This window comes from Agelaius tricolor, unplaced genomic scaffold, assembly GCF_023055355.1.
Source record: "Agelaius tricolor isolate 1412-34295 unplaced genomic scaffold, bAgeTri1.0.p SCAF_2, whole genome shotgun sequence".
Taxonomy (NCBI): Eukaryota; Metazoa; Chordata; class Aves; order Passeriformes; family Icteridae; genus Agelaius; species Agelaius tricolor.
Window position 1 is genome coordinate 46,772,095 of NW_027269262.1, and position 27,708 is coordinate 46,799,802.

General features: G+C 39.5%; 1 protein-coding gene across 1 annotated transcript in view; it reads left to right on the top strand.

Moving 5' to 3' along the window:
- MYOM1 (myomesin 1) overlaps positions 1-27,708 on the top strand; it is a 105,395-nt gene that overhangs the window by 70,010 nt on the left and 7,677 nt on the right. Inside the window, exons 16-35 of the mRNA XM_071417810.1 lie at positions 1,247-1,430; positions 2,447-2,621; positions 4,883-5,004; positions 5,923-6,189; positions 7,793-7,989; positions 8,741-8,867; positions 9,588-9,772; positions 10,518-10,632; positions 15,079-15,235; positions 16,149-16,255; positions 16,381-16,425; positions 19,982-20,118; positions 20,954-21,098; positions 21,642-21,701; positions 21,952-22,019; positions 22,598-22,711; positions 23,277-23,364; positions 24,059-24,097; positions 24,191-24,296; positions 26,095-26,258. Coding sequence (XP_071273911.1) covers positions 1,247-1,430; positions 2,447-2,621; positions 4,883-5,004; positions 5,923-6,189; positions 7,793-7,989; positions 8,741-8,867; positions 9,588-9,772; positions 10,518-10,632; positions 15,079-15,235; positions 16,149-16,255; positions 16,381-16,425; positions 19,982-20,118; positions 20,954-21,098; positions 21,642-21,701; positions 21,952-22,019; positions 22,598-22,711; positions 23,277-23,364; positions 24,059-24,097; positions 24,191-24,296; positions 26,095-26,258 — 2,602 coding nt within the window. The remainder of the gene's footprint in view (positions 1-1,246; positions 1,431-2,446; positions 2,622-4,882; positions 5,005-5,922; positions 6,190-7,792; positions 7,990-8,740; positions 8,868-9,587; positions 9,773-10,517; positions 10,633-15,078; positions 15,236-16,148; positions 16,256-16,380; positions 16,426-19,981; positions 20,119-20,953; positions 21,099-21,641; positions 21,702-21,951; positions 22,020-22,597; positions 22,712-23,276; positions 23,365-24,058; positions 24,098-24,190; positions 24,297-26,094; positions 26,259-27,708) is intronic.

Consider the following 27,708-nt stretch of genomic DNA (forward strand, 5'->3'; position numbering starts at 1 on the left):
TCTGATAAATATATATGATAGACATATATTATATTAAATATATAATATCATATATATAATGATATATATAAAATTTGTATAAATTAAGCTTGTCTGGCAGGACAGATTGTTAACATTTTGGATGGAAGAATTTTGCAAGAGTTTCTTGTCATCAGCACTTTCTATTCCAGATGCCTTTTCATGTTTATCCTCTGCATTAGCTTTACATTTGCTCCACCAACACAACAAAGATCACAAAATTTCTGTTCTGATCTATTTGAACAGAATCAGTTTTAATCTCAGTTTTAATTTTTAATTAATTTTTCAGAATCAGTTTTAATTTCACCTGCTTTCCTGAGGTGTTTTTGCATGGCTGCTAGCCTAGAAAATTATTCACACCATCACCCTTCCTTCTAGCATCTCTTGGCTCATAAACTTTTTTATCAATGTTTTTTCCTATCAGTCTAGAGGTGTCATCAAGGGAGACATAAATATCTTCCCATTATGTGTTTTCCATCTCTCATACAAAATCTGGTCTAAATAGATGAGTTTCACTTAGCAACAGCCTTACAGAGGGTGAATATATGAATTTTGAGTTTCCATATAAGAAAGCTTTTTAATAATCGATTGCATGCTGAGTACTCAGCACTAATGTCACATAGTCAGATGAGAATTTGAATCCCTCTGAAACCAGAACCATTTACTTGAAATTATATTTAATGTAAATCAAAGCAAAAATTAATCACTAGTATTAGTGGTACAAGTGATCATGATCTAGCCACGGAAGTAAAAACAATTCACAAATTAATTGCAATTTTTTTTTTTTTTCTGGAAAATGAGGATCAAATCATTATTAATTCTGAAAGCCATCCCAAAACCACCAAGAATGCCACAAGAGCACCTAGAAGCAAAGTGGTAATGTTAGGGTTTTGCTCTTAGCATAATGCTGAATGTCTGCAGAACTCATTTTGAAAGTGGTCCAGACTGGGCACAGTTAATAACATCACTTCCTTGCAGTGGAGAGGGTTTAGCTCTGGTATATTAAAACCAGTAAACTTTTATGTATGTTTTCTGCAGAAAGTGAACATCTGGCAGAATAATAAGCTTTGAAATATGCTCCTTCTGTGGAAAGCCCCAAAGAAGGGATGTGTCTCCCTGTTCTCCACAGCAGACATGAATTTGGTGGTCCAGGGAGAAAGTCCTGTTGTGTAGGATGCTCAGCCTTCAGATGCTTCTGTTCTAAACATGTTTCTGGATTTGACTGCAGTGTGTTGCTGGCACGGAGGACTGGCAAAGGGTGAACACCGAGATCCCTGTGAAGTCCCCTCGCTTTGCAGTTTTTGATTTGTCTGAAGGAAAATCCTACTGCTTCCGAGTTCGCTGCTGCAATTCAGCTGGGATTGGTGAACCCTCAGAAGCAACTGAAGCCACTGTAGTGGATGACAAACTCGGTAAGCTGTGGTTGAGTGTATTAAATTACCTCCATGGTAACTTTCCAGTTTGTGATGTAATTGTTTTGTCTGCAGGCAGGTAGCTGCCCAGAAAATAATTCAAGTGTATGAAAAGCAGTCAGTGATTTATTCCCTTTAGCTAAAATAATTTTTGTTTGGGTTGTTCAACCTTTAATGTAGTCAAATAACAGATGCAAGGCAAGGAAATTAAGCTGCAAATAATGATGCCAAGAACTGCAAAGACTGCAAATAGCAAAAGAAAATGAAAACTCAAGGAAGTACAAAAATGTTTTGTTTTACTTAGAGTCTTTTTTGAAAATAAGCCCAGACATCAGCAGAGTATAACCTTCCTTGTTTGCCAAATTAAACAAAAGTGAAAAATTTAATACTTACATTGAAAGCAGAGACTATTTTCACTGGAAGAGAAGCCACGATGTTCAATACAGAAAGTCATCAGTAGCTACACCTACATCACCAATTTGTTTCCAAACAGCAATGCAGATTTCAGTCCAGTTCCCAAATAATCTCTGTTCACTTCATATTGACTTCTCAGAGCATTGGGATGCCCATGGATTACATTTTTTAAGGAGAGCAAGACATCTCTTCTTAAAAGACACTGTAGATACCCTTTGCTACTTAACAGGAGCCTTGGTTTCTGGCTTATCCTGTGGGCTGCACAAGATCAATGTGCACTAGCGCATTTTCTCTTTTAGAAAGCTCCAAATCACATCTCTGGTGCAAATATTTATCACAAGGGGATAAACTAAACATGATTTTAAGGAAACACACTGAATCCTAGGCAATACAGAAGTGAGGAACCCCACCACCAAAGGCTTGAGCCTTCTGATTCTGTCTTGTCCTGTCCTGACAGATTACTGAATTTAAATCAGAGCAGTTTTTTGAAGGTTAAATCTGTACTAGTCATGCTAGTATAATAAAGAATAGAATTTCATGTTTATTTTATTTGTAAGTTTTAACTGGCAGGCCACTAATTTATTTCTGCTTCTCTCCCAAAGATATTCCCAAAGCTCCTGGCCGAATTATGCCAACTAGGAATACAGATACTTCAGTTGTTGTCACTTGGACAGAGCCCCCAGATGCCAAGGAGCTGGTTGGGTACTACATTGAGTCAAGTGTGGAAGGATCTGGTCGTTGGGAACCATGTAACAACAATCCAGTGAAAGGCACAAGGTAATTAACCTTAAACCATGGAAATTATGGTCACCAATGTCTGATTTACTGGTTATATGTGCTTTCCAGGCATTAGTAGTAGTAGAGCTGATCTCTCTGTGGTAGGCAGCAGGCTGGAATCTCTCTTGCATGTGAAGCTCCTCAGTTGTAAAAATGTATTTCAAACAGTGAGTTTTGTCCAAAGAGAAATTATAATCAACCTTGTATTAGAAACAATTAGTCAAGGGGGAAGAAACATGGACTTTGCTAATGAAGAAAAGAGAAGCAGCTTGCTACTTCTAGCCATTGTACAGCCTAGCAGCTTGATGAAAAGCAGGACATTGAGGAATGACTGAAGTTACAAATGTGGAGAACTAAGCTGCATAATGTTTGGAAGCAAAGTGCTTTGTTTTGGAATACTGCTCCAAACATTTCTGGACTGTGTATCTGGACTGTCAGGAGGACATGTGGACTATATCCCTCTAAAAATATTACTTTCTGACTGCTCTTTCACTTGTAATCATCAAGAAATTAATTAACACTCTTACATATTGGGTACAAACCCACATTTCTTACCGATATGAAGCTTGGTCTCCAGTCAGAAAAAATAATCAAGACTTAAAACTTCCTGAGTTGAGTTGATTCCTGTGATAAATCAGATTTGGTTTTGTTTGAATAAGTACTTAATCTCCAGAGTCTGAAACAGTAAATGCAGAACTTTTTCCTCAAGGGGATTGATGCCAATACAGAAGTAGTCCCTGCTTGTTATGACTGATTCTGCTTATTTGTACTTGCTATCCATGACAACCCTTATTACAATAAGTAAAACTCAGCTAAATACTCCTGGACCATCTTTGCTGTTTAGAAGGGCCTTGTAAGTGCTTAGTATATCAGAAGTACCTAAAACCTCACTTGGCTGAACACAGATACAACAATGTCCTTTATATTCTTTAGTGCATTTATATTGTGTTTATATTTATGCGTGCCAGTATTACATCCTTTCATATTTTTTTCTGCGAGTTATATCACAGTTATATTGAAAGTGAGAGAAGTTTTGTGCTCTCTGCTTGTTTTAAAATATATGTGACCTTTAACCACTGTAGAAATAAAAATATTGTTCTGAGTTACTATATTTTGTGATACAAGTACACTGCATAGGTTTCTATCACTGCATTTTTAATCAGTGTGATATAATATATGATACAGGCACAGACTGTCTGTCAACTCTTGGTTTTTCTGGTTAGGTCAATCTTAAAGCATTCTCTGTAGTTCATAGCCTGCCTTGTGCAGTACATTTTGTTCTTTTGCAATTCTGCACACATCCTGGTGAAAGCAAATTATTTGCAAGAGTCTGATAGAATGGGTAGGGAAAATTCCACTTTGGAAATTTTGATTCAGGTTTTTTTTTTTCTTACCCCAAAATAAAACTTTGGTTTTGTTTTCCACAATGTAGTTGCTTCATATGCCATTGCATGAGATCAGCATTGGTAGTGCAATTATTAATACATTATAAAGTAGAACAAAATCAAAGTAACATGGAATAAAATACATTTAAAATACCTGTGAAAAAGAAATGGGATTTAAAAAAAAATATTAAATTTTCATACCACAATCTATTCCTACATAAATGATTCCTGTCTTCAGAAATTTTGTGTTTTCAGGGTGGATGACAGAGAAAATGTATGAGGGTTTTTTTTATGTGACAATTAGATCATCAAGTAAAGGTCTTCAAATAAAAGAATTTGTCTGACTTGGATTATTGTCATGTACTGAAGCAAGAAAGTGAAGTACAAAAATAATTTATCTCCTATACAATGCCCTGTAATTTTTTTGAATGCTGCAATTTTTCATTTATTATTGGAAGGGATTTGTGGGAACCTGTGTTACATGTGGTTTTTAATTGTGTCATGAAAATATCCCACAAGAAGCAAATATAGACCTTACCTGTGCAGATTTTCACATTTTTCTACTAGGAAGTATGGATTTTATACACCAGTAGAAGTAAGATAGACCCTGTGGTAACACAGAAACTTGTGTAGTCTCAAGAAGGAAAGAGTGTTGAAACAGTGTGTCTTAAAAGCGATGAGTTTAGACTTTGTTGTGTGAATGAGGTGACCAGATTCTGCATTCTCTGACCTTCATATTAGTGACTGGGGTCATGGTTTGTCCTTGGTTTTTAGAAACCAGAATAAATATCATGGAAGAAATGCTTTCTTTTCCCCCTTAAAACTTTTCTTTTCTCTATAATATTTCCTAAGTATTCCTTGACTGGTGTGTTTCAGATTCGTTTGCCATGGGCTCAGCACTGGTGAGAAGTACATTTTCAGAGTCAGAGCTGTTAATGCAGCAGGACTCAGTGAATTTTCACAGGAATCAGAGCCTATAGAGGTGAAAGCAGCCATTGGTAAGCTATTTTCCATTGCCTTTTTCAATAGTAATTAATTAAGTAAATATGTTCTCAGCAATTATTAGTGAATAATTAATTGCTTTGATTCACAATGTTGTTCACAAATAATAATTTATCCATAGATCCTCTAGTCTCACAGACATAGTTTCACACTCACTGCCCTCTTTAGACTGTTCACCTTCACCATCCAGTTTTCTTCGGGTGTTTCTTTTGAACCACTGTATGACAGCACTACTAAGTTCGCTTAATAGGTATCTTGGAAAATGGGAATGTCATTCTGATTCTGTAATCTGGTATATCACCTCTAATCCACACCATCCTATATACAGTCAGTTCCTAAGAAATTTGTTTCCATGACTAAACCTAATAGTGCAATGTGTTTTCTGTAAACCTTCTATAACCCTATGTGTTCTTCCTCTGCTGATGGATTGTTTCTGTTTGCCACTGCCTGAACTAATCCATAAAGATTAATGAGATCATTGGACTAGAATGAATTGTGTGTCTGCAGCACCCTCACTCTCATTTGTATTGAAGCTGCATACCTCTCAACCTTAGAGCAGAGACATGTGGCCTAGGGCAATTTTGTGACATCATCTTCATAGGAACAGAAACTTGACCTGAAAGACCTAAGACTAAAATAACTGAAGCAAAGTAATACTATTAACTTTACAATTTTTTTTTCTGCTCTGAATACTAGAATTATTTAAAAATGCATTGTTTGTGAACAGGCTGAGAGGTATTCTATGCATTTCAAATTTTCTCAAACTCAAGCTTAACATTTTGTGCATAAACACAATGACTTGTCATACTTCAGTTGTATTGTTCATTGCATGCATTTCTTAACTCTGTTGCCTAAATGAAGGAAAAAAATATGTTCTAAATCCAAATGTCTTTGCTGTTTTCTGGCAATTGTAGGGGGAGGATTGCTTCATGGTGTGTGTCCTGAACAGAGTGGTAAAGCTGCTGGACTAACAGACCGCACTACCAGCTGGGAAGGCATGCATGAGGCCTCCCAGCCTATCTTTGACACAGATGCTTTGCTAAAATGCAATGCTAAATTTAATAGAGAGACACTGCCCAGTAGCTGTGGCAAATTGGGGAGTACAGGAGACAGTAACACGAGAGGAGTGGTTAAGGATGCTGTCACATCTGCACCTCAAAAAGTTGCTGCTAAGCAGGCAAGTAAGTCTCAACCCGGGGATCTTTTGACAGTGGAAAAAGTTACAAAGAAGAAAGATACAGGTGAGACGTAATGAAATAAATAGATTTTGCTGCTTTGGTTGGTCCACTTCAGACTGATGTAACTTCTGTTCAACTGTGCCACAAGTGGACGTGCTCTACAGTGATGTGTCTTCTATCAAACCTATTAATTCTGTGCTCAACTCTCCATTAAGATCATTATGCATGTACTGGTATTGGAGATCACTTTACAAACTTAGTGGTTAATGAAAGTGAAAAAAATCAATATGGTTAGTAATTTAATGGCTTGTTTGACTGCATATTAATGTATCCAAGGTGATATATTATTTGTAAATCACTTCAGTAATTTGTTAGGAATCTGGTTACCTGGTTCTCTGGGTTATATATGTGGGAAGGAAACAAAATCTGTTTATGATGGTAAGCATGAAAATCTGTGTTCTGTTAGGAAATATGAAGATCCTTCGTGGATTTTATCCTAAGCTACATCTTACCTGCTGACACACTGTGCTAATGAGTGTTGTGTAGGGTCTCTGACTAATAGTGATTTGTAAGGAGGAAAACCTATCAAGTTATAGGCACATGCACAAAATCAAGTTTTAAATCTCAGTGCCTAAACACCCATTTTGCCCAAGATATGTGGGGCTTGAATATCATTTGAGTCCTGATACCTGGCTAGGGAGCAAAGCTCCTCCCTAGGCCCTGAAGTGAGACACCTGGGCCTAACTGACACCAATGCAAAACATTACACACAAAAGGAAACATATATTATGTGGGATTTCCATCCAAAGTATGACTTCAGGGGCACAAGTAAGGCTTTTCACTGGTACGTTACATATTGGATGTGGGCAAGCATTTTCCTACTAGATACAGAAGAAATATAAGAAAGTGCTTTGGAATGAACTGAATTATTTCTGTATTGTTTAAAAAAAATCTAAGAAGGAGGATTATGCCACATATTTTTTAATGTAAGTTCCAGTAACAGCCATGTTCCATTTCTGGTCATACTGCAGTGCCTATGATCACTCTGCCTTCCATTAAGGTAAGACCACATGATGGGTGCAATGATAAAATTTGCACAGTATATAAATTTAAAAGAAAAAAAGAAACACATAAAGGCAATTCTTGAGAGGAAAGAGTATGAAACTATTTTTTTTATAAAAAAGAAACTACAATGAATATTGTGTTGTGAAAAGGGGTTTGCTTTCTGCAAAAGAAAACAAATCATTGCATCTCCAATTTTTTTGCTTTTCCTGCAATGCTAGTTTTAGTTCCTCATTTTTCACAGAGTAAAGTGAGTCCTGATCACTTGCATCAGAGCTGCAATTGCAACACATTATTTTGCTATGTATTAGCCTGCTTTTCAAAAACAGGGGATCCTGAAAACTAATTCCTATGCAGTTTGGACTTTGCATTTGGTTTGTGGAAGCTTTCATCCTGCATTTCTTATTCCAGCTCCAGAAACTTCCCTTGAGCACATAAATACTGCCCTAATTAGGAAACACAGAGTAGGAGCTGCCTGAACACGGTAAGTGAAAGCAAGCCTGAGATTCTGCCTCTTACTCACGTGTTATTGACACCAAAACAGCTGCTCCATCCCCACCTTACGACATCGTGGTGCTCGAGAGTGTTCGTGACTCGATGGTGCTGGGATGGAAACAACCCGAAGCCATTGGTGGAACTGAAATCACCGGCTACTACGTGAACTATAGGGAAGTGGTTGATGGAGTTCCTGGGAAATGGAAGGAGGCCAACATTAAGGCTGTTACTGAGAGGGCATACAGGGTAAGAGGTTAACTCCAGTTGTTGCTGGGGGAGCAGGCAGTGTTTTCAAATCAAATCTCAAAGATGGGTTGGGATGAATTATGATTCAGTGGATAGATAACTGTTCAGAGGGTTTGAATTCCATGATGGTAAATTTATTTAGCCCTATTAAACTTCTCTACAAAATTGTTTGTACACTTATTTGTTAGTCTGGAACCATTGGTCATCTGTAAATTCACTGACATGGTCTGATATTTTGTAAGTAGGCCCTCACAATACATGGAATTCCTGCTGGTTTGGTGGACATATCCCAGTGCTTGCTAGTGCTAAAACCAGCTCTGTGCCAGCTGATTTTTGTGATCAGTTCTTGACCCAATTTAGAGACAACCTTGTTGAGCTACTTTAGAAATGAAAAGCAATGCCAGGACTGAGTTTCACCCCACTGTGAGGCCAACTCTTGCCTTAAGTGAACTTGCTCCATACCACGAGACAGACTAAGATGATTGTTGAACAACACCTTGTTTCCTCCCTGCCTACCAAAGTGTCTATCAATAGGAAAATGGGTTTGCAATTTGAGTATGCTAAGATCACTCATGTGTGCTCCATCACTGATGAGAGGAAAAGCCAAGATTATTATCATGTTAAGATGTCAATAATTCTTCCATCTTCAGGCACACTTCAAAGCATGCTCATGTTTTCAACAATTATTACTGTGACTTTCGTTTGAAGTCCTAATCCAAAGTTAATCAGTACCATCTTATTGATCCTGCAGATCGAAAACCTGAAGGAAAACATGGTGTACCAGTTCCAGGTGGCTGCTGCTAACCTGGCAGGGGTTGGGGCACCCTCCAAACCCAGCAAGTCCTTCAAGTGTGAAGAGTGGACCATTGCTGTGCCTGGTAGGATCCCGAGTGGGACACAGCCCAGGGGTGCTCTGGGACTGGTTATCTAATGCAGGCATTTTGCACGGGAGTCAGTGGGACACTGAAGTTCATGGCCAGGCTTGAATTGTCAGCAGTTTTATTTCGTACCATTACAGTGATAATCCCTATTTAATTAGTAGCATTTTATGAGCAGCTTCTTTAAGTTTCTTTATCTTTCCTTCTTTGTTCCTCTACTGTGTCTGGGACTTTGCTTTCTAGTTTAAGTACTAGACATAAATACCTGTCTAAGGTACAAGGCAGAGAAGAATGGGGCCTTGTAATCCTTGTCTGAATGTATCACTACAAGGCCAGACCCCTGACCTTTTAGCATTCATTGAAATTAATGAAAACAACCTCTGCTGACTTCAGTGGACTTTGTACCAGTCCTTGAAGCAGCACATTAGCTTAATAATTAACTTATTTCCCAGAGTTTGGGGATTATTTGTCCATTTTGTGGGCTCATGAATACTCGATCAAGATACCAATCTCAACCAATTAGATTGTGTTTTGGGCTAGTCTTTTTAATTGGCATGGGCTGTATTTTGTACATTGGGTCTAGGTATGATACAGAGGAGCTAAATGTTATATAAGTTCTGTGTACTGTTCTGGGTTCTGTCTGGTTTTGGTTCTGGAGTCCTATGCACTGGTCCTTTTGGGATTTATTTTGACACCACAACCCCAACTTTTACATTTCAGGGCCACCCCATGATGTCAAATGCACAGAAGTTAGGAAAGACTCTCTGGTTTTACTGTGGAAGGAACCAGTTTATTCTGGTCGTACTCCCGTAGTTGGTTATTATGTTGATATGAAGGAAACTGAAGCAAAGGAGGAACGCTGGAGAAGTGTCAATGAGAAGCCCCTTCAAAAGAAATACTTGAAGGTAAATTGCTGAAGATTCAAATACTGGCAAAGCAGCATAACCTTGGGGAAGTCAGTTTTGACTGCATCATCCTGTGCTGATCATGGCTCCACCTAAAGGAATACTCAGTAGGACATATGATACATAATTTTGTGGAATGACTTTGAAATAAGTGATCAGCAGTATCACAGTTCTAGAGATAAGTCTGAAGTAGGTTTGCTATTTTTATACTTTTCAGAATATTTGAAAGACAAGTAATTTTAAATTGTGATCCTTTCATATATGTTTTACAGGAGTATCCCCAGGTGATATAATTTCAGTATAATTCCTCAAGGCACTGCAATTAAATCTGTACTATTAAATTCCTTCTTGTTTCTAAATAGGTGTGGCTGGCGCTTATTACCCTGATAATTTAATTTTTCAAAGCCAGCATTTATGTGCAGTAAAACACTATGATGTTTCAGAGGTCAATGTACATGAGTTAAAAACATCCTGTTCCAAAACCAGTCCTTCTTTTGCTAAGAAATCAATGACAGCAATGACGCTGCCTGAACATTAACTATGCACACAAGGAAGGAGCAAGTCACACAGATTAGTCATGTCACTCTGGAATTGAATATATATAAAAAAAAAAAAAAAAGAAAACTGGAAAAGAAACAAAACAAGAAAGGAAATAGAATTGTCAAATACCCAGACTGATCCTAATAAGTGTGAAATTAAAATCAGTGTTTTGCAACACACCACTATGTATATTTGGTTTCTCCAGATTGGTGGCCTGACACAAGGTGTGAGCTATGTGTTTCGTGTGCGGGCAGCAAACCAGGCTGGCGTTGGGAAGCCATCAGATGTCACAGATGCTGTCATAGCAGAAACACGACCAGGTTTGTTAGAAAGACTTCCTCTTTGTCATCATATTTACACAGGTTCCTGTTTGTGCAATGTGTTTACCTGCAGGCTACATGCCAAGAATCTGATCCTTCTCAGGTCAAGCTTTTTTATGAAGCAAGATACAAGTTGAGGGCCATATCTTGAGTTCATTGTCTGGTATGTTTTAAGGTCAGAACAGATTCTCTTATCGTAACTACAGGTTCAGGAATATAAAGATGCAGTAAAGTTGTAAGATTTGCATGTCTCTACAGGTAGGTGCATAAGTAGAGGACCAAGTAAGATCAGCTCAACAAAACAATGTTACAGATCTAAATTTTGCCTTTCCTGTATTAAATCAGTTTTTTTATGCTTCATCAATCCCCTTTTCTTATGTAATGTGGAAAGGATAAAAGAAAACACATTTTTTCTCTTGGTCTTTAAAATAAAGGCTTGAAAAGCACAATGAAGTAATTTTGAAGATCATTTTCAGTAGTGCAGTTCTTTGTTGGAGGCATCCTTGAAGGCAGGCTCCACCATGTCTATAAGATCAGCAAGAAACACAGGAACCAGTGCAAATGCAGCATTTCCATACCTGGAACTTCAGGAAACCTCTGGGGTTTATTTATCTGTACAAGTAACAGAGGTGACTGGTCAGAGACAAACACCTTTTTGTCAGCAAGCCCCCAGCAGAAAACCCAAGCATGGACTTGTGGCTTCCTCATCTATAGACTATTGCAGAAGTGCAGGGTCCTGCAAGGTGCAAAAATGAAATCTCAGACATTTTAAACAAATCTAGTATAAGGTTAGTATGATGTAAGAAGGTACAGTGGTACAACTCCACCTGGATCCATCATACACCCTCTTCTCTCCTCTGACAATTCCCTTCCTACACCTGCAGACTTAATTTCCCTGGGATCCATTCCCAGTTTCTGACCCCTAGGTTAATTTTCACATTCTCTTGCTCAGCCCAATCCTCATGACCAGGGCAGCAAAAATTCTAACAAATGTTGAGTTAGACCTCAGTGAGGCTGTAAGTCAAAAAAAGCATGAAAAAGGAGGTCTGAAGCTGGGGGTGTAAAAGAAATGTAAAACTCAGACTAGGGAGGCTGGGGTGACTGCTGGGATGGGAAAAAGAGGCTGGAAGGAGTAGATGGTCAGTTGAAAGCATGTAAGATTGGGATGCAAGGACAAAAAGAAGGTAAGTAATTGTATGAATAAGAAGGGTTCGAAACAGGATCTTTGAAAAATATAGGGAACATAATTTCAGATCTATCAGCTGCTGAAGCATCAGGGCTGTTTCTATCACCTGCAAGTGGAGTAAGGCAAACCTTAAAAATTTATTCCTGAAAACAGCTATATACAGCAGCTGCTTCTAATAAGAGAATTAAGCCACTATTAAGACTAAACTTTTGGCTTTGCTAATCCATTTTCATTGAGGGTTAAGATCTGTGCATCATACTTCTGATAAAACGTTGTGATGATAACACTCTTCAAGTGTCCTAAATAAAGGATTGACCATGTTACTAAAACTGAGAAAAACTACAAATAAACTCTTGTGAAGATGACCAACAAGGCCAAAAAAAATTGTACAGTGTTCACTCAAAAGAGGTGATCTTGATCAGAACATTTGGTTTACAGACCTCACCATTAGAGAAGGAGAGTTCATAGGTATGACGTCTGAGGGGTCACCAGAAAGTGAGGATTTAGCCCAGTGAACACTCAGGGAAACTGAAAATTACTTATGTGTACAAATCTACTTGACCCATTTTTTGAGCTGAGATCTGCTGATACAGAATCCACCAAACTAAGCTTCTTAAAGGTATTAAGAAAAGACAAAAACTTATTAAAAACAATTATTTAATAAAACAGCCACTTGAGCAGACTTCCACCTTTCTCACTCTAACCACAAAAATGTCGTGAACAATCACACCATTTTAAAAAAATTACCACAAATATTTTGGTGCTGCCCCATGAATCATGCCTCTATTATCATCTTGGATGGAAACAAAATATTGTCAGGTCTCTCTAGAAAGTTCCTACTGGGATGCTACTTTGGGTGAATATGTAAAATTGCAAGACAGCTGAGATTTCTAATCAAAGAATGCAAGCAAATAATATCCTGAATGAAAATACCTGCTTTCATACAAAGGGTGCCAGTAGTCTTTATTCAAAGAAATGTGTAAATATAATTATTCAATATTTTGCATCCAGTTTCTTTTCATTGAAAACTGGTTTAATTTGTACAGTTAGCTTCTAAAATTAAATTAAGAATCCCAACCATGTAAACTAATACCAATCCAGACTACTTTTCATCTATAATTTTGGCTTTTGACAAAATCACTTCAGCATATGTAGATCTCACAGGAAACAAGAAAAATCTAAGAGCAGACTGCAACTTTTCCACATTGCTGCCCTTAGTCCTTGTTTATCTTGATACAAAGCACAATTAGATCATGAGCTTGCATCAGCCACTTGAGAAAGGCCTGAACCTCAGAAAATGAGGACACTGTCCCATTCAAGTTCTCTGACTGCCTGTATTCAAAATGATGCCATTACCTCTAGTGTGTGGAAGATGTCTGCTTTATGTTCTGTTATTTCTTTCCTTTCAATGCAATAAAATGCTTAGAGATGGAGATGTGAAATGACATGAAAGTGTTTTATTTCTTACTGTGACTCTAAGAGAAGCTCTGGATGATATGTTGAAACCACCAAGCTCTCTAGAGGAGGGAAATTAAGACTGCTAGTACTATGGCTGCTTCTTTGGCTCCACTTTGCAGGATAGGTGGAGTGAGTTCTTCAAATGTGTTCAGTAATTTAGATATTTTTTTTTACCCATAGAAATATTAGAGGTAAATTCCATCGTCACTTCTGGAAATAAATGCTATACATTATTACCATAACGAGAATACTTTGAAACAAATGTAAAAGATTCTATTGTTCAAATTACCCTTATGGCTGTAATTCTTTCCATGTCACATAAAGTGCCATCAAAAGATTCATGGGCAAAGGACCTAGAAGAAGCTAAACACTAATGAAATTTCAAATGATGAATTTTGCATATAATAAATTAAATTATAACAAAAAAGTGCAAATATACTGTTGCCTAGTAAAATAATTGTAGGTCTCAGACTTCATTTATCACATATTGGTACTTAACATGCTTCACTGCTGCAAGGGCTGGTACATAACAGTACCAAAATGGGAATATTAATCTCATCTTTCATTAAATGCTTATGGCAAAGTGTGAAGACTAAGAAAGCTGTCTGTACACAGATTGCCATGACAGGAGCTGCTCGCAGTGCTGGAAAAGACATCTATAGTTTTGGGACGATGAAACAGAAACCTCCTACTATGCTTGAGGGTCACTAAGAATTATGCTGAAAATAAAGCATTCAATCTCACTGTCAGGGATAAGGCTCTTGTCTTTCAAGTACAATACTTTGTGGAGAAAGTGTGTCATTAGTATTCTGGGCAGCCCAGAATTGTCTTGGCCCAAGTAATAGGACATGAGTGCCCTATTCAGATGCGAGATCCAGCTCAGAGCTATTCAGAAAAGAAGGCTGGACGTCCTCCAGCCCCTCTCAGTGCACATGCTCTCCCTGACATTCTCAGACAAGTTGTTGAAATGAACATTAATGCCACAGATGACAAGTTCACTGGGTTGCCCAAATCCCAGATGAAATTCTGAGCTCCACTGGGGTGTGAGGGAGCAGAATAGAGGTGCCTTCAGGTTGCTGACCCAGGATTCACCCCCAAGGCCTTTTAAAGTACAAACTGGGTCAACCTATCCAGCTCAATGACTGAAGGCTCTGGCAAGACTGGGTGAGTAACTTAAGCAGCTAATTGCAAATATTCCCTCCCTTTGTGGGCCCAGGATTAATGGTGCAGACGGCAGCAGGGCTGGATGCCAAGTACAACAATTAAACCAACCTCCCTGAGAGAAGCCAGTGTCACCAAAAATGTGCCTCAGTCACAAATGTGTGCTGCTGGGACAACTTGACTGCTTCCTCTTCTTCACCTCTTCAAATGCTCACATTTGCATGTTATTCCCTGTATAGCACTTACCCTATTAGAGAATAGGAAATCCATGCCGTATAATGAAAGCTCTAACTATTGCTTACCATGGAAAATATTGCTATTTAATAGCTCAGACATTTAGTGGATTTAGAGTCTTGATTTCTTTACTCCTTTCAGGCTTTTTCATAGCAAATACTGCAACTCTTGTGTATGCTTAGATTCATGCAAGTAAATCAGATGATTTATGATGTGTTTTAACCTGTGGATTATAAAAAGAACTATTCTTGTAAATCAAAGACCAGGGATATCAATGAGTGCAGCAATTTATGTTCCAGCTGAGAAAATGGCAAAGATCTGCTTAATCCACTCTCTGAATGATATCTATAGAAATTTGTTTGCTGAATTCTCTGAGAAACTGGAATTGCCTTGTTCTGCTCTTTAAGGAACCAAGGAAGTGGTGGTTGATGTAGATGACAATGGAGTGATTTCCTTGAACTTTGAATGTGATCAGATGTCTCCAGACTCTAAATTCATTTGGTCCAAGAATTATGAACCAATTGAGGATGATCCTCGACTGAACATCGATACCAAAGGCGGAAAGTAAGACCCTCAGGGGTAGCAATAGTCATGTATTTGAGAGAGCTAGACTGTCACAGAAATCCATCCTTTTAATGTATGACCTCAGGAAAACTGACTCTGTTACTTGATGCTTACTTCCTGAAAATGCTGTTCTCCAGTAAATCTATACCCAGACCATCTGGAAATTGTAGCTTGCACTGAATGAGTCAGACCTCCTCTGTAGGCACTTTAGTGATGTTTAGGCACGGGGAGATAAAATCTGAACCCTGTCACCTTATAATCTGTCAGTCAAGGCAGATATTATTATTATTATTATTATTATTATTATTATTATTATTATTATTTCTACTACCACTATTGCTATTCCTATTATTTTAAATCTCCAAATAATAAAATTATCTAGCTTCTTAAAAATGCTTTTGCCCTGTAACGCAGCTGCAATCTTTGGAACTGCTACAGTAAGCAAGGCTTTCTTATGTCAGCATCACCGTGGCCTGATTTGGTAACTTATATAACATCTCCAAGCCTACTCTGTTTCTTCAGGCTTTCCCCCGAGGAAGACAAGGTGGATGCACAGGTTCAGCTCATAGAGGGTCTATGTGCTCTCCTAGAAGCCATATTGAAAGAAACAGTGGCCCACCACAGTCACGGTGCTGCCATATGGAATCTGAGTCAACCTGTATCTACATTATCCTTCCAGGGTCATCAAAGCCTTCACAACATGCTTTTTTTCTTTTGGTGCCATCACCATTTGTACCACACATGGTAGGACTTACTCTGATTTATAGTTGACAGAACCAAACATTTGTCTGTTCAGTCAGAGCAAAAGCTAACACAAGGCTATTCATATCTCATAATATAGACAGAAAGGAGGGGTTTGGTTCAGATGGATTTTACCTTTTCCTCATAATGGGGTTTTTTTTCCCCCTTATAGGTCAAAACTTTCCTTTAAGAATCTTGGAGAAGATGATTTGGGAATTTACTCTTGTATTGTCACAGACACTGATGGAGTTTCATCAAGCTACACAATTGATGAGGAAGGTAGACACAATGCCTACTAAGCATGCCTAGTTTGCTTTCACATCTATTATTCCCTGCTGCTGTGTCTCTCAGATCCAAAAGGCATGCACACACCTCATATTACTTCTTTGTTATGTCTTTTGCAGAAATGAAACGCCTGCTTGCTCTGAGCCATGAACGCCAGTTCCCAAGTAAGTGAACCAATCATGTCTGTAGGGGAGAGCTTTGCATGCAGTGGGTTGTCACAAGCCTGCTCTAGTTGAAGATGTCCTTGCTCATAGCAGGGGGCTTGGACTAGTTGACCTTTGGAGGCCCCTTCCAACCCAAACCATTCTGTGAGTCTATGGTTACAAACCTCCTGCCACCATCAGGTAAGGAGGTTACAACAGTAATTTCAAGTGACATGGATTTGCATTGAAAAAATTAAAATTCTTTTTTTTCTCTCCCTCTTTCAGTACATTTGTATATTATTGATGTTCTTCCCAAACTATTGCAGGCTATTGGTCTATAAAATAAGTCTGTATAACAGCTGGAAAATAACTATCATACTGGCTTTGCTTCTTCTGCAGAACAGGCTTTAATACTTACTCAGCATGCATGACCTGATTTGAAAACCAGAATTTGAAAGATTCCCTAATTTTACTCCAGCCAAAATTAACACAAGTTAAATTTAGGGTTAACAAATTTGGCAAGTGTAGTAAACTCAGCTGTAATGATCTATATGTACAGAATTTTCCTGCTGAAATTCATTCTCTCCCTCTTTCCTGGAACATTTGACAAAATTTGAACATGCTTTCTACTCTTGGGATGATATTTTTGTCATTTCCAGACATTTATGATACCCTGGTAATAGCATGATTTGGTTATTTTTATTGGAATATTACTTGAATAAAGGGGGGAAAAATAATATTGGATTACATAATGAATCTTAATGCACACAACAAGATGAGACCTAAACCTGTTCTCATCTCCCACTATATTCTCTTCTTTTTCATTCCAGGCACTAAAATTCTTGCCTGCATTTTAAAATCTTCAGCTGAGTGCATGCACTGCTGGCACCTCTTCCAACTCAGCCCACATTGCACCTCTCAGCCCAGCCAATCCTTGGCTACAGAAATGGCCTTTTTGCCTACATCATCTCTCTCATTTCCTTCTTCGTCTTTTTCTCATCAGCTCTACTCTTCTCAACATACTGTATCACCTTTTGATAGCTTAATGACAGCCCAAACAGACCCTTGTTTACTCCTGCTCCTCCTAATTATCTTCTCCTAATTATATTTTCACACCACAAGTCGGTCATCACAAAACCTTGCTGCTGTCCCATGACCTTACTTGCCCTGACCCTTCCCTTCTTAAGGACACTTCCATGCTTTGTGTTCACTACCAATGCCACAAAATAAGCTGTTCAGAGCACACATCAGATCTTTTTTTTTTGCACTGTGCAGGTAACAGCACAGATATAGCTGTGCATGAGCTCCCAGAAAGCACAGGCAGAAAAGGGAGATCACTGCAGAAAGTATCCTTAAGGAGGAAACTCTCTCATATGCTTCGGCCACTCTGGGCCCTTGTGTACACTTCAAGAAAAGTATATATTATAACCAGGGTTTGAGATTCAGCTGTTTGTGATTCTGAGCAGTAATTAATGGAACTTCTGCTTAGAAACACATGCAGCCAGTAACTCCATGGGAAAATGGATGGCTTGAATGAGAGCCTTACAGAACACAGCCACATATGGGTGCGACAGTGCGTTGGTACGAGGCAAAAAGAAACTCTTCCAACTCCTCCATTTAGCAATTTCCCAAGGGCTCCCTGTCAAGTGCTGCCACTAATTTGTAATGCTATACAAATAGGATGTAAAACCACTGGAAAATGCCTAAAATAGCTATCAGTGCTTATGGAAATATTTTAAATAAGACTTCTGCTCATGGCAGACTTTAAAGCGAATTCGTCCAGTTCCTTTAGGCTGAGAAGTGATCAGACTTTTCTCCAAAAAAGAATCCTTTTGCATCCTTTCAGCCATTTATTTAACAGCTGCCGAGATACTTTTCTCTCTTCCATGTTAGACTAAGATATTCTTAGTTAATAACAGGCAAGCCAAGTGGGGGTTTAAAATTTCTGTAGAGCTGACAGTGAGACAAAAGCAGTGCAGCCTGAAGTCTATTCACACTCCCACTTGCTTCCTGCAGCATTTCAGTTCCTTTGTTTTAAGAAATTATGCAAGCCCTGAGATTCTTTCTGTTTCTTACACGCACAGTGATGTGCTGGGTGAGGAAGGCTCACACGGACCATTTGCACAGCAGGGACACACTTCCATGGGGTTGTCTTTGCCCCACTCCCTCATGGCAATGCTGCCCTTCCAGGCTCCAGGCATTTCCCTCTCTGGTTAAGCATGTGCCTTTTCCATAATTCTCTTTGTTTCCTGGTGATTGTTGCCTTACCTCCCAGGAGCTTTGTTTCTATCAGAGGCAGACCCCGTGCCACTCAGGCACTGAGAGCACACACGTGGGTGTGGGGTGTGGGAGGGAGAAGGAGTGAGTGTGGCAAAGGAAGAGCTCACCCCCTAAGTCTGTTTGGCAGTGGGGTGGGGTGGCAGCTGTGCTCCAGAAGGCACCCCAGTCATTTAGAATGGAGCAAATAGCAGGATGAGAGAAACCAGACTTACTTTGGTCCCAGTCCTGTCCTGCTGCAGCTGAGCCTCTGCATACACTGAGCTAAATAAACCAGCCTGCCCTGGGAGTGTCTTCACACACATGATGACTGTATCATCATGTGTTTTGCAACGTGTTTGTGCACTGTCCTCAGGTGCTACACCCTAGCAACACAGACTTTACACTACTGAGAAAGTGGAGCCTGGGGGAGAGTTCACGAACAGCAGCACATATAATGCTGAGAGTATGATTTTTACTGAGGATCTGCACATCCACCAAGATAGATAACATGACAGAAGTCAGTGAGATGAGCAAAATGCCCCAATGTCAGAGTCTAACACCTCGTGCTTCATGTTGCTGATTATGGTGTCTTAAAGAAAAGTTAAAGTGAAACCAAGCTGAGGACTGTTACTAACAGGAACTAACTAACTAAAAAAGAGTTACCTATGGTATAGTACATGATTTTTACTTTTTTTTTCCCTGTTGACACACTTGGTTTATATGTGGGGGTTTCGGTTACTCATAAGAAAACAAAATGTACTGGGGAGACTGAGGACGTGTTGGGATATTTAGTGAATTCTGGAGATGGAGGTTCCACTCAGGAGAGGATCAGAGTGTTTTCAAAAATCTCCCAACCTACAGCTCAGCAGCTGACTTTCTGATCTTGCTTTGTGCTTGGAGATTTTTTGTGCTTTGTTTTGCTTTTTTCCCCTCTGAGTCACTTCACTGTCTTACAGTAATATTATTAGACAACTCATTAAACATGGGTTTGCAGCATACAGACTCACATAATGCTGCACAGATACTTGCAGTTTGCATTTGAAATAGCCTTGTTTTAGAATGGAGCATAAATCAAATCTTGAACACCTTCAGTTTGGTCAGACCTTGTGATTGAAGGATCAAAAGACTAAATCTCATCTGTCATTCTGGGTATATGTGGGTGGAGAGGCATTCTGTCTATGTGAAGATCTGTTATGAGCTAGTTACCTTGCATACAGTATTTGAGTATGGAAGGATTAAGTGGCTTTCTGGTTGTAGCAGACAATAGCTGTTGGGGCACAGGCAAAATAGGCATCATTCCTTTCTTTCTTCTTTGTAGCTGTCCCACTTATCTCTGAGTTGGCAGTGGAAATCTTGGAAAAAGGAGAAGTGAGATTCTGGCTGCAAGCTGAAAAACTGTCTGGCAATGCAAAGGCCAATTTTGTGTTTAATGATAAGGAGATTTTCAATGGAGAGGTAAGGCTTTTCACTGCTTACATGTGTTTGCATTTTCATGAGTATCAATGAGGATTAGTGTCTCTAGTATACTTCCAACTAGTGTTCCACTCTGATGAACTTTCATGAAGAATAGTGTATGTCATGGAAAGCATGATTAGAAAGATTTTATCCATAGTTCTGAGGTCCAGATGAATTCTACTGGATGCATTTTATAAAGGGAAGTTATATGCCTTCCTGCCACTTTTGTGAATACCACCTGTTCTATTAACTTTGATTTCAAGGGATCACTGCAATTGCCCAGACTCCTCCATCTCCTTCATCTATAGCCCTAGAATACCGTTGTCCTCACCTCTGTTTCTGGTTTGAAGGAATTTATTACATCACAGAAAAATTCCCAAGTGTTTGTTTCCAGCTGCAGAACTTGTTACACCCCAAAGACGGGACATGGCATGATTTTGTTGCAACACTGATATCAGATAGAAGGCAGAGATGGAGCATTCCAGACACAACCTTGTACAGTATAATCACCCTCAAAGAAAGCATTATTCTGAAGAGATGCAAATCTAAACCTTTCTAATGAAAAAGAATATAGTACTCACTGTGCAACAGGCATGACATGTGCTTGTACAGCCTCAGTAAATAAACAGATTTATTTATTTGGTTGTACATTTGGAGCTGGAGCTAGAGACAGTGAGTCTAGAATAGGATGGTGATCTGTACAAATGGGAATCTGAAGAAGTGGGACTCCAAATAAAGAAAACAAAGTTTCTCCTAAAGAGACCATTATATCACTTCACAAATATTTTCTGTCTCTGACATGTACGAATTGTTGCTTTACTTTCCACTCCTGCAGAAATATAAAATGAAGGTGGACAAGAATACTGGCCTTGTTGAAATGATTATGGACAAACTTGAGGAAAAGGATGAAGGCACTTACACGTTCCAGCTGCAGGATGGAAAAGCAACCAATCAATCTAGTCTTGTCCTCATTGGTGATGGTAGGCTAATCTGCATTATGCAGTGGGCTGGCTTTTCACAGTTTTCAACACCAACGGATCTTTCAGTTTTTTTATGTCACAATTTTGCCTGCCTCCTACAGGACAGGGCGTGTGCGTGAACTGAAATTTTTAAAGTGATGGGAGAAACAGGAATTGTTAAAGAAATGTAAAATACTGCAGCATGTCGTGGTTTGCTTTCCTATGGGTGGAATGAAAATTTCCCATATAAAAAGCCCATTCAGCTGGGAACTAGTAGCTGCACCTGTTAGAGCTCAAGCAGCTGCTGACTCTGATGCCTCTCATTTGCCTTCCTACCAGGAGCTGCATGATTGGGGATTGCACATCTAGGGAAGTTGAGTTAGCCATAATCAGCTTCTGATGCTCTGGAATGTCCAGTGAAAACCTGATCTATGGCCAGCTTCTCACTGGCATCCAAGGGACAGTTGAGGACAGAGTTAGACTGAACTGTTACAGTGACATTCAGCATTGTACAAATGGCACATGAAGTTTAACCTTGTATTTCTTACTGGTTTTAATTCCTAGTATTCAAGAAGCTACAGGATGAAGCAGATTTCCAGAGAAAAGAGTGGCACAGGAAACAAGGTGATAATACAAATACTTATAAGTATTACATATGTGTTAGTCTGTTAAGAGTTTGTTTATAGTTATATATGTTCACTTGAAATACATTGGTTTTGTTGTGTTACGTGGGTACTTCTGAAGCAGAAATAGGAAAAATAAAACCAAATAAAATACGACAGAATTCTTGTCAAGTAAAACACATCCGTCTTTCATTTTGCATCATGAATACCATTGATGTGACCTTTAAAAATATTTCTGTAATTTCAAACAGGTCCTCATTTTGTGGATAAACTGGGATGGGAAGTTACTGATGAGTGTAATGTGATGTTGAAATGTAAGGTAAGGGGAAAGGAAAACCCTGAGTACAATATTCAGAGCACACCACACTGAACTACCACTACCTAGATGATTGGGAAGGGACTAAAGAGATGCCCTTTGCTTTTGTACTCCCAGCTGTGTGTTGGACAGTGACAGAGCCTCTGAAGGTTAATCCTGCTGAGGCAACAGCTCATTGCATGTAACAAAATATGTTGGAAAATAGCTTGAATTTCTTTCTTCAGGTCTATCAGCTACCCACTCAGAGAAAGGCAGCTGAAAAGGATTGACAAATCTTTGTAAATCCAGGGACTAATTCATTTTTGGCCTGCTTATGCATGTAGAAATTCCCTGGGCAGGATCAGCTCAGTCCCTGGTCTCCTTTTCTCTCTGTTTGCATCCCGGTTGTTTTCCCTCTTGCCTCCCACATTTTAAAATGGAGGCCTGCAGTAACTCACTGCAATCAGGTTGTAAAGCTTGCTGTTCCTCTGTGAGAGACCTGAACACACTAACCCATGGAACAAGCTAACCGAAATTACAGCACTGAGCTCCCCTGGCTCAGATGAAGTGAATAATTGCAGTGTGGTTTTCATCCATTTTAGGTGGCTAATATTAAGAAGGAAACACACATTGTGTGGTACAAAGATGACAGGGAGATAATGGTAGATGAAGAACATGACTTTAAGGATGGCGTGTGTACTCTGCTGATATCAGAGGTGAGTGACTGTCTTCACTAGCCTTCAGTTGAAATTAGAGTTCAGATGAGTTATTTGATCTAATCTGGTACTCCAGCAGAACAATTGAAAAAGGAAGTGGGTTTTAAAAATGGAAAAGCTCACAAGGCGTCTGTGTTTTCACTAAAGCAAATGTCTGTCTGTAACTGCTTGTTCAGATTTTCAGGAAATGATGACAGAAGAGATAATAAGCTTGTCACTTCCTTTGCATGTCAATTTAGCAACAGATTGAGACCACATTTCCATTCTGAATAGCATTTGGAAAGTGCTTGTCACTCAGGCTTTCAGAGTCACCAGAGGGGTCTGGTTCATACCCAGCCTTGCAGCAGATCTGGGCTAGGACAGGGTCCTGCATACCAGGCCTTCCTGCCAAAGCCCATCCCAGCAACCCAGCCAGGGGTAGGGCAGCTGGGGGGCACGGGGGCAGCCTCAGGCACCGGGTACCTGCTGGGGACAGGGACAGGATATCTGCTGGGTTCACAAGTAAAATCTATATTTTTCTACAGTACCGGTTCTGAAAACTGGTTTTATCATTACAATATTGCAGTTTTCTAAGAAAGATGCTGGCACATATGAAGTCATTCTGAAGGACGACAGAGGAAAGGACTCCAGTGAGCTGAAGCTCAAGGACACAGGTCAGAGCCTGGCTGTGCTCAGCAGATACCAGGACTGAAGTGGGTTCAGGGTAATACAAGCATCTGCACATGTTGCCTTCCTGTGGCTTTGTTCCTCATGCATACAAGACCATCTGATTAGAAAAACGGAGATTTTTCAGTTCAAATAACATTTGAATACAGCTTATTGCTTCTGGATTCTGTATAATTTTGGGAGCATACAGTGATTACCACTAAGCAAAATTACAACAGATTTCCTCAGGGGGCTATATAAATAAACCTACAAGTATAGAAAAAATTACATAACTAGATCATTTAAAAATATTTTTATTATATTTTGTCAACTACTTAGAGGCCTTTCCACTTGCTGTGATTACTATGTTCTTAACATTCCACTTCTATCCATTAGAATGTATATAAATGGGTTAGCATTCCAGCTGAGCAGTGTCATTTACAAAAAAAAATAATAAATAGAACGTTGTCTTGTTCAGCAGTATTCATCAAGGCTGCACTTAAATAAAGTCTGGAAACTGTAAAATAACAGGCTAAATTTCTGCATTACTCAGATTTCCAATGTGCTTGAAAAGGTAGCTTTTTCAAAGACTGGTTTTTCAAACCTTCTGGGGAGAATATTTCAGAGCCAGTACTTGTCCTACTGTTGACTGTGCTTGAACTGCAGGCACAAAGTCTTAGTCTCTGGATTTTATTTCCACAGCTTTTGCTGATCTGATGAATGAAGTATGCAGAAGGATTGGTAAGCGCTTAATTCCTTTTTCAAATGAATGACTCATTGTGGCACTCAATGAATGGCTGTATGGCTGCATAAAACCATGTGCTCTTCTTTCAGCTTTATCTGCAACAGACCTGAAAATCCAGAGCACAGCTGAGGGTATCAGACTGTACTCCTATGTAACTTACTATGTAGAAGATTTGAGAGTAGGCTGGGTGCACAAGTAAGTACACAAGAGCTTTGCAAAACCCAGTGCAATTTTGGTTTCATAGATCCAGAAAGAACCTGGATTTGCAGGAGAGATGAGGCCCAGGTTTCCCCTCCTCTCCCATGAGTCCTTATCTCATATGAGTTTGTTTCAGTCAATTACATTCACAGGAAATCAGTATGAGAGTCAGGTGTGGTGGTTCCAAGCCCTCCTGTTGTTTCTCTCATGAAAGACTGTCCCATGCCACAGGATGCCAGCAGGATGGAGCTGCTTCAGAGCACTTCCCACCTCCCCAGTGGGAGCTGCATCCTTCCCTGACTCAGTTTTATGGAGTGATGCAAATATAACCCAAGAGACCGTCAGGCCTCAAAAGAGGCCAGCACCACGGGTTCAGAGATACCTGCCCTGGAGGTCTGCTTGTCTAGAAGCCACAGTTCAGTGGAACTGGGACAAGCAGGCATATCCTCTTAATGCATGGCTTCATTTTTAGGAGGCAAAGCAAATTCCAGCATGTGCCTGAGGCAGTAAAATCCAGACAGCCCCTCCTGCAGGCACTACAAACGTAACCAAGACAGACAGAAGAACTGAGATTTCAAAAAAGAATTTGAATGCCCAGCTCCCCATAAAATTAATGGGAGTTGCACATCCAAATCTATGAGACAGCTTTGAGTTCTCAGCCCACACAAACAGCTTGCACTGGCAAAACTAGAGAAGTAAATAAGAGAAGTAAACAACTTAGATCACTTCAAATCCATTATTACTATTTTTGCTGTTTCACTTCCTGTGGACATGGTAGTAGTTAGTCTGTATGATGGAACCTGAATTACTGATCTCTCAGTAAAACTCATGTAAATGAGGCACAGAATACCCAGGATGTGCTGTACCAGGCTTGCTGTAATTATTGACACTGATGTTAACCAGCACCCTGTCAGAGAAATGAAAGCCATTGGAGGCCTTCTTGTTTCTTGGCACTCATTCTGACCTAGTGTCATCAAAAGTCCCAAGTATTTCAAATAAGTGCAAGAGAATATGAAGTATTGTAGGGTTTTTCCCCCCCCTCTCTCTCTTTCTCCATTTCATTTTTAGAAACTTGTTTCATCTTGAAGCATGTCAAATTAATCTAGGTGGTTTTTTTTCCCTCCAGTGCATTCAAAGTTATCAGTTTAAAGATAACAAGGAAATGAGTAGCTTATTTGGCAAATATCTTTTGCCTCATCCAGGGAAATTAACTGCTTAGCTAGAAAGCTAAGAAATTGATTTTGGGGGGTGAGGGAGGGGGGTGTTGGGTTTTTTTGTTTTTTCTTTTGTTTTCTGTTCTTTTAATGGAAGAAGATAAGCTTATGTCAAAGTGTGTTCAAATTCCAAACATAGTAGAGCATCAGAAATCATTCCAGATGGGCAAACACCATTTCTGACAAAAGTGGGGGTTTTTTTGTAGACACATCCCTGTATACTTTTGTTTTGCCCAAGCAGAAATGCTAAAAAGAGAACAGCAATATTTGTGGATGCCTGGGCTACCCTTCAGACATCTGGTTTTTAGACTTGTACAGCTTTTCTATGGCTCAGGTTGCAGACTGAGATGCATAATTCTTCTGCAAGCTCTGAGGATAGCTGGACCTTGAACAGTGAAAGGTTCAACAGCTGGCTCACAACTCTAGCAAGGGTTTGACCTCAAAGGTTTCAGAATATGGTGGCATACCACAGTGTCTTGGAAATCATTTAGTAACTCCAGGTGTGCTCAGTGGCTCAACACGAGCAAACCCTTTTAATACTGCAGTAAAACCAAAAGGTAACATTGTTTTGTGCTTTTCAGTGATACCCAGATTAAGTTCACGGACCGGATGAGGACTGGTGTCACCGGGGAGCAGATCTGGTTGCAGATCAATGAGCCAACTCCACAGGACAAAGGCAGATACATAATGGAACTCTTTGATGGCAACACAACGCACAAAAAGACAGTGGATCTTTCTGGACAAGGTAGGCCATTCCCTCTGCTAGCATCATTTCTGTGTGGGCAGTGTGCTGTGGCAGTGTGGCAGCATCTACAGCAGCATCTTGCCACAGACCTGTCACCCTTTGGGGTCTGTGTGTGCACCCACCAGTCTGGCTTTTTTTGTAGGGACTGTGTCAACAAGCCTGACAGAGTTAAGAAGCATTTTTGGACAATACTCTCAGGCATACAATGCAGCTCTAGGGGATGGTGCTGGGTGGGATTGGGAGTTGGACTTGATGATCCCTGTGGGTTCCTTCCAATTCAGCTTACTCTGTGATTATGTGATTTGTTCTTCCCAGACCACACCATTTGTTTTCCCCGACCTGTGCTCTCAAATAATAAAATACAAACCACTTTTTCCTAATCTAAATACCCACTTACAGTCTGCCTACTGAGATGCCAGCCCAGTTTCTGAGCTATTTTACAAAACCACTTGTGTTGCTGGCATTGATTGGCAGTTTTAAATATGAGTTGTAGCACTGAATGCCTTCTGTGTGTCTCTCTTCCAAGGAATATTTCCAGGAGGAAGTGAGGGACGAGTTTGTTCTGATTCTTTCCTACCCTATTTCTTTGATGGGTGTAATAAAACTCCTCATTCTTCAGAGATGCCAAGACCTCTCATCAGCATGAGGAAGGACTGTTAGGGGAAAAATTTGGATTGACTGTTGGAAGCTTTTACTCTGAGAGACCTCTCAGATCCTAGAGAACAGATTAACTCCTTCCAAACTGCTCTTTCCATTCCCAGCTGTTCCCATGCCTAAAACTTCAGTTTTTGTTTGCAAGCTCTGTTTAAGGGTGATAACATTTTAATCATCTCCATGCTGCTTCTTCTGTACTGTATCTTCACTTTCTAGGAAAAGACATTTCTTCTTCCCTTTCAAAGTAGGAGAGGTTGACCTCCCCCATGATGGCAGCTTAGCCTGAATTTACAAAGGAGACAACAATTTGTTGTTTGCTTTGCTCGTAGCCATCAGTGTGATGCTTCAAGCAGATGTGAAAAAACCTTGGAAAATTATCTCTTTTGTATTCCATAACCCAGTGGTCTCTGAAGTGTGTGCGCAAGATGACCAAGTGTACTTCACTTGTTTACATCTACATAATCTATAAATAAATTTATATATAGGGAGTGCATGCTCAAAATAATTTTATATAGGGATGTACAATATAAAAAGTTTGGAGGGTCACTGTCACAATCCCTCATTTAGGTGATGTATTGTGCATTTCTTTCTCTCTTTTGTGAAATTACTTCAGCTACTACTTTCTTGACCTCTGTCTTAAAGCCTGATTTCTGGAAGAAAAAAGTGTGTTTATGCATTCATATGTACATATAATAGCTGCCATTTACCAGATGGCCTTTATCAGTCAAACCATTCAGCATTTTAGTGTTTGTACAGTACACATGCATGCATTTAAAATTTTACATTTTAAATTTAT